The sequence below is a fragment of the Puntigrus tetrazona genome, chromosome 12, assembly GCF_018831695.1.
Source record: "Puntigrus tetrazona isolate hp1 chromosome 12, ASM1883169v1, whole genome shotgun sequence".
Lineage (NCBI taxonomy): Eukaryota > Metazoa > Chordata > Actinopteri > Cypriniformes > Cyprinidae > Puntigrus > Puntigrus tetrazona.
Genome location: NC_056710.1, coordinates 1,350,505 through 1,369,887, shown reverse-complemented (window position 1 = coordinate 1,369,887; position 19,383 = coordinate 1,350,505). Strand labels below are relative to the sequence as shown.

Genomic DNA, 19,383 nt, shown 5'->3' with positions numbered 1-19,383 from the left:
TTTATAGCTTATTTTTTCAAGTTCCCCTATTATGGATTTTTTCATGCAGTGTGTAACATAGCTCCAAGTGAATGAAAGCATCGTGTATAGTATAAAGTTATTGTTTCTCAAAAGATAGACTATGAATCAATGAAATGAGTCCGAGATGAAATGAGTGTCGAAATGTTGAAAGCATATCGCGTTGAAATCAACCAATCAATCACCGGAGGGGTTAGGATACAATAATCATTGAGCAAGTTGTTTGGGAGTCCTTGAACAAATGAAATGTTTATAATATTGCATGCATGTCAACATGTTGTTTGAGACTCCAAAAGTCCACAATAAGGACCTTTCATAACCCATAAATGGTTTTGAAAAAAATCACGGTGAAGCAATTTTCATTGAGAAATTGCTAGTTTAAGTCACAAACAATTATAAAGGTGGTTGTTGTGAGTAACACATGACATTTGATAGCTGTACTTCAGTTACTGTATCTTTGTTGTATTTACAAATCATTTTGTCAGTGGTCTCTTGCAGGTCGCAAGCTCGAATTCCACATATAAATGAGCCAAAATGTCTGCATACTTGTTCACAGGCATTTCAAGGGATGGTAAACCCTCTCAAAAGTGACAACTCAGTTATTACTCAGTCAATTTCAAGAGACAGTTGACCAAAAATGAAGTCATTTCTGTCATGACAGCCCTCTGGGAGCTTAGCATGTATTGTACATGTATCTTATTGTGTCTTCCTGCGGCCTATACATAAATACTTCTGCTGTACATAACATGTAAAATAACCCCCAATAACACCCTGTAGCAAATCTATACAGGTGGAGCTGGGGAAGGTGAAGGGTTTCTGAAGCAATCTGCTACAGCTACTGCAAGCACTAGTCGAGTATCAGCTTTGGCGTATGATGTTATCATGAATAATGATGCTATTGTGTCATATTAAGGTTATAAACTATCACACTGCACCATTCCGGTGTTCGTGACGGAATTTGGCATTTATTGGGATCTTCTCATCACAAATCATCTCACACATGCATGCGTGTAATAGAGCTCGTTAAATATGGTCAACAGATTCTGTTGATTCATTCGTGTGCACTTTATATGTACGTATGCTGATCAATGGTTATAGTCATTGTTTCATTTGCATCCGCGTACATGTAAATGCAACCATTTCATCCGGATTAGGAAAGATACTTGAGCAGAGATGAAATTCAAAAATAAGAGGATTTACTTTACTTGGTTTATGGTTTCGGAGCGGTCAAGTGTCAGGAAAATGTCTTTAACTGCTTCTCGAAGGTTGAGATGGTTTTAGCAGTTCAGGTATAAGCTGTTCGTTTACTCGATCAGAGAGAAAGCGACTTTATGCCTAATTGTAAATGAACAGCGAGGCACAGCTCATTCATTTTATATGTAAATTAAAGCGTAAATGAAATCTGTTCATCATATAAAGTGATCGTGTCTCTTCAGAGGACTTGGATGAAAGGATGTCTTTTGGGATGCTTTTATAATTTTGATTAGTGGCAGTTTTAGTGGAATAGACTTTCCGTGGACCACGAAATGAAGAATTTTCACGCTGCTCTTTTCCACATAATGGTGAACTGAAAAAGAAATAAAAATAAGTATCACAAAGGAGTACTGTGCAACTTTTGAAGCCGTACGTTTATTATTCACTGACTATCTTTCGCTGGAAATATTCTTGTTCTACATTTCGAAATGATATATGCAGATGTGACTAATGGTGTTTAGTATCAGTGGTGGCATGTGAGTGAGCAAATGGCAGAAATGTTCATTTTTTAAGTGAAGTGTTTCTGTAAATTACCGATAATGTGCTTGGATGCATCATTTAATCCTTCGCATCCATTAATGTGCAGTTGTTTGTCTGGGTGACATCACCATATAATAAGTCACAAACCTGCCATAATTTTGTTTACATGCTCTTGTGTTTTGAGCTAAAAAAAGGTGTGAAAATGAAAGAGTCTGTATTCCCCTTTCTGTGTACCACAACATTCGACTATAGATATAATGAGCTGGGTTGATTATGGTGCATGGCTAGCGTGCAAACTCCCAAATGATCAGTAACTGCGGATCAGTTATTATTAAATAAATAAATAAACAAACGAACAATACAAACATTATTTTGGAGAATAAGCTGCCATCAGTTTACCAAGATGGACTTTTCCCTATATATTTGTGGATGATATTTAGATACAGTACGCATTAGTGACCGGTTTAGTTTGCTTAATACGGTTATGGAAAAGAAGAGGTCCGTTTTGAAGCCATTTTCATAATTTTCCCATTTCATCCCTGATTTTAGCGAGTTGAACTGAAACATCTGAGGAAATTACCCCATGAATACTTTCAGAAACAGAACGAAGCGAGGAAAGAATCAATTCAGCTTGTGTTTGAAGGTCTCACACCGCACACACACACACACACACACTGAAGCGCACACCCTGCTTATTTTACACCATTAATCACGGAACAGGAAAAAATTAATTATTCAAGCATAAACATACTTTTGTGCCAGCCGTAGATGATACATCAGTTAATTAAAGTTTTTTTTACCCTATATTGTGATCGTTCACCTCACAAGATCCACTTGAGTAACTTCTTGTGTTTTTGAATGAAAAGAAATTGTCACCAAATGTGGATTAAACCAGTTAATAATTTATCCCTATCCATATGCTAAACAGTTTTACTTCAAAGTAGATGACAGCTCAAGAAGCGTAACACATCACAAGGCAAATAGACATTAGTGAGAATAAGTCATGAGTCAGAGGAAAGACTTATTTCTGTTCATTTGCTATGGCAGATGACGTCTGTCTTTCTAAAAACACACACGGCCCGATTACCTCACACCAGAGATACTGGAAGAAGATTGATCAAGCCACTCATCTAATGGACAGTAAATCACCGTAGGTGAGATCAGGCCTTAAAGGAACAGTTCGTGCAAAAGGCAATTCTATTAAAAGTCTGCCAGTAGTTGCGGATGAACAGTAGTTGAATGGAAAAGAACAGCTTGGACATCGTTCAGAATATCTTGTGTTGTTTGTGAAAAAAAAGTAATATAGGAATGACGTCAAGGAGATTAAGTGTAGTTTTGAATAAACAGTCCTTTTAAAAGTGTATACATTTGCTTAGCAAACTATCAAGTCTTGTGTGGTCAACAGTGGACGACCAGTATGTTAATTTCCTCATGGCAGAATAAATCACTGCCTCCTGCAGTTCCATCACATTGCATTTCGCCCCTGCCTCATTATGTCCTGACTGTTGTTTTCTAGCTGCCTTGTGGCTGGAAGTAATGGTGTACTGTTCCACATTCACTGAAACACAGAGGAGTGTAATGGATTAGCTATGTTGACAGGTTCAGTGTGGCCCATTACCTTACTGATCTCTGTCAGAATCTCGGCCTACTCAGTTCAGCGTTGAGGCTGACTGATTTTACCATTACCCAGAACTCTATAATAAAAGTTCTTTTGCTCTTCGAGTGTTTTACTTGTTGCCAGAAGTTTGGGGGGTGTAGTGGGGGAGGGGGTTAAGTTCATATTTTTTTGACGGTTGCTTTTGTTCCACATGTCGTGATTCGCTTGGGTTGCTCTGCGTTCTGTCTTTCTACCTCGTGTCTTTTAACAACCATCTTGATGTGTTTCGTTATTCTATCGTTCTGTTCTATATATCAACATTCTATCCATCCGTATGTCTATTTGTCTGTGCATTTCTCAACGCAATAGGTAGGCCTGTGACTTACAAAAAATGTTTACTTTACCGTTCAAAAGTATTTATGTCAATGAACATAACAGTGCCATCAGAAAGAACAGTCCTTGTGTCATTGTTCACAAACAAGTCAGAATGTTTAGTCATGTTGTCAATATAACAGTGCACCCTGATGTAAACTATGGCAACAGTTACTGTACTGACATGCAAAAGGCTGTGCTTCTTATGTATGCCATATGTCCTTTCATAAGTACAAATTTACCAAAGAGGCTGTTTTGAAATGTTTGAGTTACAGCAGTGTGAGGTTGATCTCCCAATATATATAGCTGCACTCCTCTGCCATTGTAAGGCAGTGATTTACAACATGGTCGACAACAGTGGCCCTTATTGCATACGTGCCTCTGTCCTTGGCCTTGGTTTTGTCTTCTGTACCCTTCCACCAAGCATCTGTACTTTGATCCTGATTGTTTTCATCCACTGTCAGAATTTGTAACTTTTTGTTGTTGTCGTCTTCTGTTTAAATGCTTTTGTCTGTTTTCTCTGTATATACACCTTTAAGCTATTTTAGAGAACTGGCTTATAATTGGTTGATCTATATTCGTTAGTGAAAGTCAAGTTTCGCCTCTACAGTTCAAATATACAAAAAGTCTAATAGAAATGTGTAGAAAGTGTGTTTGACAGTTTATGACAGCTAGATCAACCATTTAGCATTTACTGACTTATACTATTAACTAATGACTAAATGTTTTGAGGGCTAAGACTATCGCACAAAGAACTATATAATACATATAATACATACATACTATATAATACCAATGTACATTCTCAGTTGCATGAATGTACCAAAGAAATCGCAATTTGTTCAAAAGAATGAGAAACTGCTTTTATAATGCGCACACCTGACTAGATGATGTGGAGGTCGAACAAGTAGTTTTAGAAAATTTCATTTCTGATCTGAGAAGTGCACCAAAGCGGCTGAGAAAAACTGTAAACTCCCCAAATTTGAATGCCTGACTTCCAGAAATGTTCCCTCTTGATAATTTTGACATTGGTGGCACTCATGTGCATCTCATAAATACGATTATTCTGACGCAATTTGAAGACAGCATATGTTCAGCCCCTCTTTGTGAAATTGTGGCTCTGGGAAGCCTTTACAAGCAGGTGTTGTCTCAGTTACTCTCAGAGATTAGGGTTCAACTAGAGAGCGCCGTTCTAGACCATTAGCTTATTGGAGGCCCGTACTTTTATTGTGCACTGACTGTAAGGCTGCACACAAAAGGCTGCACTCAATTTTGTCTAATTTCTCGAAACCAAGAAGAAATTTCGAAGGAAGCACATTTATAGAACTCGCCCCTTGACATACTGCGCCTGCCGTCAATCCGCTGCATTCTCACGGCATAGCCCTGAAGCATCTCTCATTGATTGTCCAGAGGAAGACCTTTGTATTAAGGAACACAGGGGAGAGATATGCTTCCGTCCTGACAACAGAGGATGAAATTACATTCGTGTCTCCAAAGACTCTTTCAGTTCAGAAGAACAAAGACCATTCATAATGATAGTCGGCGAGCATGGCAGTGCAATGATCGACTCCAGTGTTGAGGGTTTTGATGTAGTACAAGTCGAAAAGCTTGAAAGTACATGTCTTCCTCTCTCTTTCTGTATGGTTGTCTCTTTTTCACTCAGCAATGGAACTTTTCATCAAGTAGCATTGGATTTGCTGATGTGATTTGATATCTGTATGACAACGAGTTATATTTTTGTTGTTATCGGTTTTTCAAAATAGCCTCTGTACGTTTTGCAAAGCCATGTCCTGATACCCGAAATACTAGCTTGTGCTGAGCTGATGTTCATTCGGATCCGATGTCAATTGTTTATTTTTGGAAATGCACTTATTTGCATTCACGCAGTATATCTGTCGATGACGTCAACCTTTTTTTTTATGTAACCAATTCTGAGTACAGGGGGAAAAAACATGCAGAAGAACCGAAAACTGAAAAAAAAAATACAATTACGTTTTTGTGCAACCAAGTATTTGTGTGTGTTTTTCCTTGATTATTAGCAGACCCTTTTATCTACATGGGCAGATAAAAGAAAAAAAAGATATATTATTAATATCATTATAAACACTCTGATCCTCACAAAAGCTGAATTATGAGTGAATGACATTTAAGGTCTCCAAAAATCTCTCTAGTCCCATTTAGCCACTTGTTAGCAACTGCCTCTATTAAGACAACTAAAGGTTTAAAAATAAAGGGTGAAAAATCTTGAGCTTGTGTTAACCATAGAACCTATTTCAGGCAGTTTAACCAAAAGCCTGTGGTAAAATGCTAACTCATTCCCATTTTTTTACTAAGTGTATTAACATAAACAGGAATGGAATAAAGTAAATAGTAAAAATTACTGAAAAAATTGAACTAAGCTTGTTTTGAACTTCTCTCTAAGCAATCTGTGTTTTTGTGCACTGCGTTATTCATAAAAATGGACTTTATTATTGACTTGATTGCATTAACTATATTCTTTCAAACGATGGAGATTGCAAGATTTACTTGTGACTCGGTCTCCTCTGATTAGTCATATTATACATAAATTGACCTTATTCGTCTAGGAGCAAAGCTTATCTCTTCCTTCCATCCAAACCTGTCAAACCATGTTGGGCTTTGAGTCTTTTCCAGGAAGGAGTTCGTTGACCCCTCAGACATGTTGCAAACTTCAAAGCTGCACTTTGCTGTGGGTTGTTATATCTCTCACATGAAGAACGTTATCTATCTTTCTGCTCACTTCAAAGGGAAAGGTTATGTGTGCAGCAAATGCTTCCTGCCCACTGTTATTACCGAGGAGTTCAGCTTGATGCAACATCCCCAAAGCCAAACTCTCTATTATTTTTATGATGTAAAATGACTCGAGTAATTATGGCTGGGAAATTGACTCAGCCGGTTTCATTGTCTGTTTTGATACCAGAATTAATTAGAATGTTCAATGAGTAAACTTCAAAGTCCTTGGGATTGCTTTTTATGACAAACGGTAAATAATTTTCTCAAAGAGATGGAAATCAAACGGTCACTTGGCATCTGAATCCCCCTGGGGTCTTGTCTAGAAATGCACAGGCTACCAATTATGCGTCTTATGACTCATGCATTTTAAATGGTGCAATCGCTATTATGCGAGAGAATGTATGCGAGAGAAGCACTTCAACCATAATCTGTCTCTTTATGTTCACAGGTGAGCATGCTGTAATACGTGAAGATGCGCCAGAGGTCGTGGCTCTTTAAATGGTTGGGAATAGGCATTGGCGTTCTACTGCTCACCGCTGCTAGCTATTCTCAGGATTCGGATGGTAAGTTCTCCCTGACTGTCTGGCATTTTCAGAATTGCTGATTTAGAGCGATCGAGTTTAGATGATGGAGATGATATGTGTTTTCCAAAACTCGTAAGATTGCTTCATAAACTGGTGAACTGCCTCTGTTCCAGAAGGTAGGCAGCATGAAGAAAATATGAAGGATCGCAGAATGCATTGCAACAAGCTCAGTCAAAAAAATTAAAGGTGGCACGCAATGCGAGAGAAATGTTGATTATAAATATAAATAATTAAACGCTGAAAAGTAGCAGTAAAGTATGATTCATTTCAGAGTGGCTTGTTTTCCTACATTTGTGCGCCTGTGTATTTTTATGCTTATTAAAGTAAGTTGTTTGAACAGTACATGGAAAGGTAAGAGTCCTAAAGTCTACATATAGAACATGAGAATTTTTAGAGCAGTGCTGTTATTGATTTTAAAAATGAAAATCATGCCTAATTTATTATGCATGAGGTTTTTTTAACTATAGGGTTTTTTGAAGATATGAAAATGTAGGTGGTGGAAGTGACTTCCCTAGGCTAAGTTTGTAGCTGTAATTTTTTTCGTTTTGAATTCATTTTTAATTTCACAGCTACAATAGGCATTTATAATTTGTGTTGATATAAATCATTTTCACACAGTAAATGTTACAATATTTCCATCGCATTTAGATAGTCACAGTTGTGAAAGCGTAATGAATGATTTTCATTATGGTATTCCATATCTCAAGATTGAAAGACTGGGACGATGGAACAAAGGGGAAAATCTGCCAGTATGATGATTCATGGTAAAAAAAAAAAATGTACATGTATGCACAGACAATAAATAAATAGCAAACAATGACATACAAAAAGTGTCCAAAATGTAAAAAATATATTTAAAAAATCATCAGCAGTCAATGTATGTGAATACAACACAGGCAGTGTTACACACTGTTTGATTTTTTTGCATCGTCACTGTGTCATATGCATCACTAATAGGAGATGCTCGCCTCTGCTGAAACCATAATGACTTGGCATGACAGCATGATAGATTTTAATTTCATATAGGAAATTTGCACAATGTGTCTTCAGCCCGTCTAAACACAGCTAGACCCTCTTTTCACTCAATCTATGATGACACACATCGTTTCTATTGAGCACCACTGGAATTTACTGTATTTCCTTTGTGTTGTTTAGATGCGCGCTTGCTAGTGTTTTATTGATGCGGCACACTGATATGAAAGGGGAGAAATTCTATATATCGATCATTCACCTTCAAAGAGTTGGAAACTGCTTTTTCATTTAGTCTTCAATTCAGTAATCTTTCTTTATTTCTCTTGAACACACTCTGTGTCATTTTTTGGGTACAAAAAGATTTTTTTCCCCTCTTATCTGAAGTGTAAAATAAATGGGTAACCCCAAAACAAGGCGTTTCTGTTGTTTACTGACCCTTGTAAAATTAGTATCTATATAGCAATGTTTTCTTTCTTTATTTTATATAGTTTTATAAAAGTTTTTTTTTCCCCTCATAGTAGTTTTTAGCTGCCATCAAGCCCCAAAAATGACAGATGGGCACCATAAGGTAACATAAAAATAGCATAAATCATATGTGAGTTATATTTAAGGGTTTTTTTCAGTTATAAAACTACCTTGTATGGAAAACATTTTTTGGGACTTCCTCTGCAGTGAGCTCTCGACTCCAAAAGGGATAAACGAATCATTCTTTTGAGCTGGCTATCCATGAATCGTATGGATGATTCGTTTGCATATTGAACTGATTTGCTCATGGTTCTGACTTAATTGTACATTCTCTGCAGTTCTCAGTTTAAGATTATCAGTAAATTCTGATTTGTTAAAGACAACGTTTATGGTCCTTCTGGTGTTTATTCATCAGAAGCTTGTCAGCCTGTTTAACTAAAATATATTGCCAGAAGTAGATGGACTCCTCCCTTAACGGTTGTGGAAGCTCTACAATGTTTTAAATCTTAATGCTGCACCAAGCAGTGACATTCTGGAGAATTATGGGCTGCCAATTTTGTGGCAACAGTTTTGAAAAGGCCCTTTTTGTTCCAGCATGACATTTTCCCCTGTGCCCAAAGTGATGTCCATAAAGAAATGATTTACTCTTTGTTCTCACCAAAGTAGCCAAATTCGAGCTGGAATTGGCCATATAGCATATTACTTTAACATCACTAAGCCATACATTTACCCTACAGTGCGTCTGTCTGGGTTGAAGACAATTTGCATTTGACCTCCAGGTTTAATGAAGATAAAGAATATTCCAGACTGAACATTGATTTATTGGTTCCACCTTTTTTCAGTGTGGAGACTTTTGTAAATGGATCTTATAAAGGAAATTGTTGAGATATATTCGTTAGCATGATTCATTGGATCTGACCTTAATGTTTACGGGCTGTTCTCACCTTCCTTCAATATTGCTGTGATCAAATTTTCTCTTTTTGTTAGCTATGCAAAACATATCTATACCGTTTCAAATGTTGAATCATTTAAATTAGCCGTCCTACATTCTGAATGGTTTTGCTGTGATTACCTCTTGCATTTGTATTTACATATGAAGATTTAATTTGCGAAAACAGATTTAACAACCATTGTGCATTCCAATTAATCTCAATCAAACTGCATTTAGTTTTGATGAGGTTAAAAAAAGTAGTTTTTTGCAAATAAACTAATTCAGTCTCTGCAAATATGGCAGTAGTTCAAGATCAGATATATAACATGCATACATTACCATATTTTCTATAAATCCACACCAGGTCAAGCCACACCAGGTCAATAAAATCAACATTAAATTAAATTCTTGGTAATCACATTACTTTTACGAGAAAATTCAAAAGTATTGCGAGACAGAAAGTTTCTCACTCAATAAGAGAACAAAAAATGTTTAGCCACAGAAGTTTAGCAGGGGAATTCGATAAATTTGCCAGAGCACAACAATTTTGCAAGAAAAAGAAAATGTTTTGCGAGAGAACGCGTTTCTTATGGGAAAGGCAAACGTGTGCAAGAGAATGCAACTGTTTCGAGAGAGCGTAGTTATATTCTGAAATATACAATAGATGTCACTTTGCTTTTTGGCATAACTGAAATGAAATTGAGCCTCATTCCTATAGACACCAGAACTCATTCAGCCTGATAGCAGCTTTAGAATCAGGCAAAACCGACAGCGATGATCATTTACTGTCATCCTGTTATTCCGAGAGCAGACTCTTCTTTTTTCTGACTTTATCTCTCAAACGATCTTTCACTCTCCTGAGGTTCCTGTCCATTACAAGTAGGTCTAGAGAGAGCTATCTCTAAGTATTTCCATTTGTCTCGATGGCAGTAGCTCGGCTGGCATATTGTTTAAAATAAATGCCTAATTTTCCATTGAGAAAAATGCTTTTTAGAGTAGGTTAGTTGCAGCTGCTAACAGGACCATGCTAAACAGCTCAGCCTTGACCTTTTGGTCCACTGTGTTTGGATTCTATTAGATTTTGCATGTTCCCTGGTGGATTCTTACCCCTGTGGACTTGAACTGAACAGCTGACACTTACCATATTGCAGTGTGGCTAACAGGCTAAAGTTGATAGTGGAGTTGGCCTCGTACACTCTATTCTCATTTGAACCATGACCGCTAGAGTTCGACAGTCCAGCTTCCCAAGTGCTTGCTCTCTCTTGCCCCTGAAGATTCAGATGTGCCCGCTCTGTTCAGGGACACGGTTCAGCCAGAGTAGGTCAGCTACGCATGGTGTCCACTGAATGCTAACTAAGGACAAGGCCAAGATTCATTCCAAGAAATATAATCTCATCCATTTTTCAACAGCCTATATGAATTCGCAGCTCAGACATGCTTCATCGCTAAACATTTCAGTGGTCATTAGAATTTCAATAATGTTTCCCTTCAGGGGCGCCACACGGTGTGAGTCAACATGCTTATATTGTATCAGGTCAGAGCTGTTCATAATGCATAATATGCTGCAGACCCGTTGGAGTTGATGATGAGAGATTTTTCAATGCAAAAGAGGTCAGTCTTCATATAAAGACTTAAAAGTAATTCAAACTAAATTTGACTCGTGGTTTAAAGTTACGCGATATGTAATGAACAAAAACCAGTCCATTATTGTATGAGTGCCATCATTTCAATTCTCTCCATATCATCCTTCCAATCACTGTATCGTGATTAAAAATGAGGAAACACTTATGCAAACATTTGTACTTTCTCATTCAAAACAAATTCAATTGATTGGTACTTTTTGCTGAGCGTGCTTATTTTCACACATTTATTTTCTGCCGGGTGCTGTGACTTAAGCACAAGGGCAGATTGATGTATAGGAGACGTGAAAAGAGCCGATCAGCAGACAGTAGTGAATGGCTCCCGGTGGAGACATCCATCCCACTCAGAAGGTAGAAGTTCAGATCTTTGACCTTAGCTGTGATGGATGTGTCCCGCTGGACAAGCAGCCGTGTGCTGCAGTGTGTTGACGGGGATGTCATTCCCGCTTCGCACTGTCCTTTTATTGTTCTGGAGATTCTTTAGAAACCCTGGGGCGGTAAAGCCATTTACCAGAGAAACTCAGATTCCATAGCTCAGGGGCCACTTTTAGAAAACGCAGGGTGTCCGGAGGCCAGTACCTATGACAAAGATGGAAAGACAACAGACAGACAAACAGATCTATCTATCTATCTATCTATCTATCTATCTATCTATCTATCTATCACTTTTTATAGACTTCAGACTTGACTCAGAACCGACCCCAAATGACTCCAGACCTGATTTGACTAGAGGAAACGGACTTGTGAATATTTTAAAAGCAACTTTTGTCTTTTATCCTTAAATAATTGTAACTGATATTCATAAGGCGGACCGCATCCACACCCCGGCATTCATCCAGACCATGAGCCGTGACAGCAGCACCAGCACGTCAAAACAGCAGAGCGGATCACATCAAGTGTTGTGACAAGGTCTTATTTGCTTCATCACCGTGTGTGAATATTTTGCGTGCATTTGTGGATTGTTTGTGTGGATCACCATGTATATGGATCTATTGCGTAAATTTGTGGATTGTGTGCATGTGTGCATAGTAATCATAGTAATCAGATTATTTTTGTTTCACATTTCATTTCCCTTTATAATATCTGTAAAGCAAAGCATTCAGATATGCAAATCTTGCCATCAGTGATTTGCACATATTGACAGACCGCTTGCGGCATTTCTGAAACTGCGTGTGTTCTATTCAACAGCAAAAATGTACGAAATAGCACCCAAATGTCAAAGGTTTGACAGAAAAATAGATAATTTAACAAATAACTGGACTAATTCATTGCATCCAAATACGAGAGATAAGAGATCACTGTTCTGGACTATTCAGGCAAATATGTTTGCAAATTAGCTTTAGATAGATAGATAAATAGATAGATATAGCAAAGATATTTGATTTATTTGGATGATTGATTCAACAGTGACTTTTTACCTGTAATCACAACTTCAGCAGTTTTTACAAAGATGTCAGATGCAGAGTAGTTTCAGGTATGAACTTAGGATTTGTGCATGTGTTTATGTAATAATGGTTATTTACATGTTACGCAGCAGAATACAAAAATGACAAGACAAGTTTAGATACCGAGGTAGATTTTGTGTCTGTTTGCGCTGATCAAAGCAAAAAGCACAATACGAATTTTTTTTAATGAAAATATGACTCAGTACCCATGCATTCAGGCAATCTTTAGAGAACAATTCAGAATAATTCATTAAAAAATACGACATACCAAAAAATTAGGATACACCTTAGTGGGCAATCAACATTTTGTAGTGTTCGTTTTCTGGATTTGTGGCTCTTCAGTGATCTGTTTCCTTCCTGTGTGCTTTCTTGTTGCTGAGTATTGATTTCTTCTGTGATTACTCCCATTGGCTCCTCTCCAAGCTTTCAGAGGTGTGTTATCTTATCTAAGGCATTCGTAAGACTGACCCTCAGAGTCTCACTTTTACACCCTTGATTTTGCTGTGAAATCTGGTGCCATACTTTTAAATAACACTTTTTTTCTTCATATGATCAGTCTAGCATGACTTGCTTTTTGCCTGGATCACAAGGAGACGTTTTACAGAATGGTCACACTTCTCCTTTCCATACACTGAAGGCAGAATGTGACCATGGGGAAACTAAGCTCCAAAAATGACAAAATATTATTTGTAATGATGACTAAAATTTTGTTTGTTACTCAAACAAAGCAAAGACTTGAAATAATGGAAACGATTATTTCAGAATATCGTGAAGTGGAGTGGTCATTGGTATAATGTATGGACCAGTGTAATTTTAGTATTTTTTTTTTTATATATTTAATTTTATTAGAATTTTAGTTTAAATCTTAGTACTTATATTGTAATAAATAATAATTAAGCAATTATTTTTGCTATGTAGTTTTTTTATTTATAGTATTTATAGTTCTAAACTCATAATTTGTTGACAGTTTTAACTTCTGGGAGAGTTATGACTATGAAAGTCCTAATTGTTTTTGAACTTCAGAGACTACAGAATCTCTATGCCATGGTACAGTTTTCACCTCTGCTGAAACTGTGAGACATTTAGGTCACCTCTAGGCTAAAAGAAACTAAGAAAATAAAAGCTTATTGCCCTTTTTTGTGGTCTAGGGTCCTATTTGGAAAACCATGTTCATCAATGGTAATAATTCAGTTTCTGCCTGAGTCATGGTTTTCCTTTGCTCGGTATAAAAGGGGCCCCACAGATATGAATCTTTAATGGCGACACCAGATAGTTGGTCTTTCCTTTGAAACCCTGCTCACCATCATAGGCCCAGTTGCTAAGAGAGTCCCGACTTGCCTTGGTTTAATGTGTCAGCACTTCTGATGTTACGTAAAGCCACACAAATGCTATCAATCTCTAATTCATGAGCGGCAGGCCAGAGACGGGCCTTGGAGACGCAAGCACAGATGCAAATGGCCATCGTCATAACACAGAAAACCGATCCTGAGCACTTTTACTGTTGACTCGACCTTCAGACTATTAACCTTTGTGTAACAGGACGGTTAATTCCTTACTTGTCCTTGCTTTGTATAGCGCGCTCAAAGAAAACCCATTTTTGTTCGTAATCACTGATCTGTGTTGCAGAATTCATGGTGTCGATTTTGTGTGATTTATATTCTGCTGTCGTCTTCTCATAACTTGCCATTAATTTTTGGATAAAGGTGCACAGGGAGGAGAAAAGCCGGCGGGTTGAGACCGGATTCCTCCTGCTAACAACAGCAACCCCTGGCAGTCGTAGATCTCGTCTTGCCTACCGTGAAGGAGCATGTTAATCAAATCAGTCACTCAAGGACTGCAGCGTAGCACTGTCTCATTGCTTGCCACTGTAAATCAGTGGATAGAGCGGATTGCCAGTTCCTGCAACGATGGGGTAAAATAGTGCACACAGGATGTAAGCAGAACGCTGGTCTACGCTGAAGCTAAAAGCAAAATGGTTTCGATTAACTTTGGGCACAAAGTTTTGAATTTGGTAAATATCTTCTACAAATCTGCTTGCGTTTCTTTGTTAAAAAGCACTTTTTTGCAGCTTCTCTTGATAGTGAAACGTGAAAGCAGAGTTTTAACGTTTTTCATGTAGCATCAAGAAATGCAACATGTCTTGAACATTTGCTAATAGCAAGGCCGTGGCTCTGAAAAATGCAATCACTATTGTCAGGAACAATTATATTAGCGTCAATCATGTCTTTGTTGTACGGCTGATGTAGAAATTGCATCAGACTCAGACTGTTTCGCGGTCCACTTACATTGGTCTAAAAAATGGCACTTGTTTACAGTAATTATCTTTGTCGATCCTGAAAGAAAATTACCTTAAACAATTGGGGGTTGGGGTGTGAAGAACTTTAAAGTTAATGGTTAGCATTGGGGGTTGGGATAGGAGTATAATTTCATCAGGGTTTGAAGAACATGGTTATTTTCCCTCTGCTTGTAGACTGAAATGGTAAAGGATATGGTTGGGGCTCTTTTCAACCAGAGCTGGGGTTGGGATTCCAGCATCATCATAATATCCATCTTTATTTTTTTTTCTTTGAAGACATGTACAGTTTAAGGATATTTTTTTAATTGGCAGGAGTGCTCTACCAAGATGATTAGGACATTTTGTCCTAATTGGCAAAATCATGGCCGCTGATTTCCTGTACTTTGTAACCATGATTTTGCCAAGTAGGGCATTCATGGATGATTTTTGTTGTTATTGTAATTAAATAATGTAGAACCAGTGGGGATCAGGATTGAAATGTTAAAAAATATGTCTTGATTAATTGATATTATGCACCTAATCATAATTTGTGTGAAGTGATAAACAAGTTGTTGGTGTTTTACTGCCACTAGTGTTAATTTCGACTGGAAACTGAAGTGAATTATATGCATTTGCGATTTTTTCCTTTTTTCAAAAAAATAGGTAGAGGAATGTTTTTTTGAAAAACCTTAATGTTGATTTTAGGGTTTTTAAGGGGTCATTTATACAAGTGAGTTCAGGATTGTATATGATTGCCAGGAATGTTATTCATTTTCAACATAATTTCTTTTAGTCTTCAGGGTTAAGTTAGGCTTTCTTATTAATTGATTCTAAATGGTAGTTACGGGTAAAGACCTTTAACTATATTTGTTTCACAGCAATGTTCTTCCAGCATTTCCCACTTTTGCAAATTCACGGTCATCTTGAGGACCAGCAGAGAATAAATGTACTCGAGTGAACAGCACTTGCTAGTAACGCTGCTTGTCTTTTGAATTTCTCCATGTATATGTCTCTTTCTGTTCGCCTGTTCGTCTTTTCTCACAAGCATCGGAGGAAAATTTGATTTTGTGCTTCTTTTTTCTTCTGTCTCTCCCTACCTCTCTGTCACTCCATCGTTCTCCTGCTCTCTGCCGATGACACTATCTGTGACTCCAGACTGGCAGTATGAGGGTAAGACAATGTATCTTATCTTTCTGTTTCTCTTTTGTTCTCTCATCGGGCATGAGAGCACAACTCTATTAACCCTTCGCAACCCCAGTGTTAACAGCTCTCTCTGTACACATAAAGAAGTCATTTTGTAAATCTATCTTTGACTTGTGGCCCCTGGTCTCAGCAGTGGATAGGTTACAGTACTCGTAGATCCTTTTTTATGTGAAGGTTGTGTGACTTAATGTGAGCTGAAATTGAAATGTCTTGTTTAGTATGAGTTACGTTGCAGTCTAGACTTGATGAAATTCTGACGTCTCCTTTTTCTGTTCGTTTTTCCATTCATTGCGTGTCCTTGCTTTTCAGAATGCAAGCTCTCCAGAACAGGCCCGCCTGCAACCATTGTAGCCATAGATGAGGAGAGTCCTAATGGTAGGTTTATATTGTTGGTGTCTTTTTTTATCCACATTCCATTAAACTAAAATGAAGAACAGTCATTTTGAAATAATGTGGGCGGAATTCAGAACAGCACCTGAGTTTAATCATGACATTCAAGTCTGCTATGTTTAGATTAACTGTTTAAAAAATGAGGTGGACAGTTTGCTAAAAAATTAAGTGTTCTTAGTGCAATGTTACTGGCACAGTTTTTGCTGTTTTGGTGCTGATTCGCTAAATTACGTCAATACAGTAACAGCATGCAATACGGTAACAACATTGCATGATGAATGCAATTTGCATGTTGCCGTTTGCAATTTTGCTAATACGTTCCCTGAGTTCTAAGTTGTGTGGATTCTGGTTCTGATTTCATTTGATTCAGTTACGATTCATTTGGGTATATTGAGCTCAGGTTTTGTCGTAAACAAGCTAAACTGAACTGATTTGCAATTGCCTGTTGCAAAGCTTCTTTATAACAAAATTTAAATTAGTTTATGATAAATACATGCAACGTGACCACTGTCATAAACTGAAATGAATCAAAATTGAATTGAATGAATAATGATACTATTGTATTCTGCTTGTGCTCAAAATTAACTTTACAACTACTGAACTCAGCTGAGCCAACATTAAACTAACTGAAGCTAATAATGACACTATTGTCTTGCTACAGCTGCCTCATAGTAGAAATTTGGATTTGCCTCATTTATGAAGTTTGCATTATGGATTTTTGGTTCTGTTTAATTTTGCAAAGCTGTTTTGAAACACTGCAGAGAGACACTGCAGGCAAATAATAATAATAATAAATATCATGCACCTGTCACCTTTGAGATTTTGAGCTTTTTGGTTTTTAATGAAGTGTTTATTTTTCAAACTAGTGGAAATAAAACATCCAAAAGACACTGTTAAGTGTTTCATTTTAGCACTTTATCCGTTTGTGTTAACAGATTTCAATTACAATACATCTTCTTAAAGGCCATTATAATATCCAGAATCCTTTGTGCAAAAACTTTTGATTCTAATATATCAAACTAATTTTGAAACTGCCATCAACTAGAGTTTAGTTGTTTTTTTTTTTGCTTATTAGTACATATTTCATTAATGACTCATTTGCATATCTAAACCCACCGTTTTAGAAAACTTGTTATACAATCAATTAGCGTAAGTAAGACGGTAACTGATATGTCATTTTGTAACCTATTAACCTGCAGTGTCTCGCCAAAATGCAAAAAATCAAGGTGACTTGACTTGTATTATATTTCATCACTGGAAGAAACTTGATATTGATTCAGTAAGTGCTCTGACAGATTAAGTGAGTTCAGCGAAGCCTACAGCAGACTGAAATATAGCTCCTGAGTTTGAGTTTTTTTGAAAGAGTGGTTGTGACATAAAGGACTTGCTTAAATGATGTAATTGTGTATCTGAATCACACTTCGCTGGTTGTGTTGTACATTTCTGATTCACAAAAAGAACTGGTTCATAAGAGTCGTTTGTTTGAGATTCAGACTGCATTGACCAAGTAAGGATAAAAAGATACGTTTTCTTGCCATCATTTTAATAATGGTAATAATCTTAATTTACATTTAAAGAGGTGTGCTTACGCGTAATGATAATTGACTTACTGTACCATGTAAATTGTTGTCTCGTAGCAGTCATAACAAGGTTCAACTGGACTGTGGGTAGTTAGTTAATAAGAGGCATATTGAAATACATTGTACAAAAGGGCCGTAGCTCTCCTGTGCGATTTCCTTCATTCTTACTAATTGACAGTGATGGATGTGAACATATTTGCTGGAATCCATTGGAGAACATTTTTGGACAAAACGGTGTGTATGTTGCACTGATGAAAGCAATTTTTGTTCTTCACACTTACCTTAGACCCCCCATGGTGCACCTCACCAGGGCGCAGATGCACAGATGGTGTACAGTTTGCTGCTACTTTGATGGGCCTTTTCAAGTACTGTCTTTTCATCCTCTCTTCATCTGCACTCTGTATCTGTGTGTTCAGATACCCTGGTGCTTTTGACAACTGCATTTGCCTTTAAACATAAATGGAACAGCTTACGGGTCAATCAATCAATCGAAGACTCTTATTTATATAGCGCTTTAAACAATACAGATTGTGTCAAAGCACAGAACAGTATCAAAAAGGAGAACAGAGTGATAGTTGTGTTTACCGACAAGATTAAACATTTAGTTTTTTTTAAATGCAGAGAAGTCTGTGTAACCAAATCTGTGATAAATTAAGTTTCCCCAACTAAGCAAGCCAGGGGCGATAGTGGCTTGAAACCAAAACCCCATCCATGACAGAATGGAGAAAAAAAACCTTGGAAGAAACCAGGCTCAGTTGAGGGCCAGTTCTCTTCTGTCCAGACGAACCAACACTTAATTTCCAGTTATATTTTAAATGAAGCTATGTTAGATTATGTAAATGACTTGTGATTGAGTGTGTCTTATTCCCGTAATTTGTCCAAGGGATCATCTAGGTGTTCTGGTCTATGATGAAGGTCATCATTTGGGGCTGATCCACCATCTGATCTGGATACGAACTGAGAAATAGAATAAGGAAGAAACAGACTAATATTAGTGTAAATGTCATTCTTTTTACATTGTAATGAGTGCATTGTGAGTTATGTGGAGTGTTTCAAGTTCCGACTGATCTAATTAATGCAGCCTAACAATCTTTAAACGGGTTTGAATATTAGAATGGTATTAGTATGTTATATGGAAGTCAAGGTTAAAGAGATGGGTCTTTAACAGAGTGTGTCTTCCTCCCGAAAAGTTTTAGGTAGATTGTTCCAGAGTTTGGCTAAATAGGAAAAAGGATCTATTTTGGTGTGAAAGAGACTAAACACTTCTGTTGACCCACTAGCCACAAAAAAAGAAATAAAGCAAGATTTAGAGAATTTATCTATTGTGGCACTTGTGTAACTTTTGCAACCTACTGCCATTGACACATATATTACCATATTTAAAAAAAAATACATATTTTGACATTTAAAGTGGTCGAAGCCTTTG

The 19,383-nt window shown here is 37.2% G+C and overlaps 1 protein-coding gene across 7 annotated transcripts in view; it reads left to right on the top strand.

The window, feature by feature from the left end:
• pcdh15b (protocadherin-related 15b) overlaps window positions 1–19,383 on the top strand; it is a 156,658-nt gene that overhangs the window by 4,197 nt on the left and 133,078 nt on the right. For 4 of the 7 annotated variants that reach the window (XM_043254465.1, XM_043254464.1, XM_043254467.1 and 1 more), the window contains exons 2-4: window positions 6,921–7,035; window positions 15,940–15,954; window positions 16,297–16,362. In XM_043254465.1, coding sequence (XP_043110400.1) covers window positions 6,945–7,035; window positions 15,940–15,954; window positions 16,297–16,362 — 172 coding nt within the window. In that variant the 5' untranslated portion in view covers window positions 6,921–6,944. Of the gene's footprint in view, window positions 1–6,920; window positions 7,036–15,939; window positions 15,955–16,296; window positions 16,363–19,383 lie in introns of those variants that run through there. The other 3 variants (XM_043254468.1, XM_043254469.1, XM_043254466.1) reach the window with 2 other exon arrangements.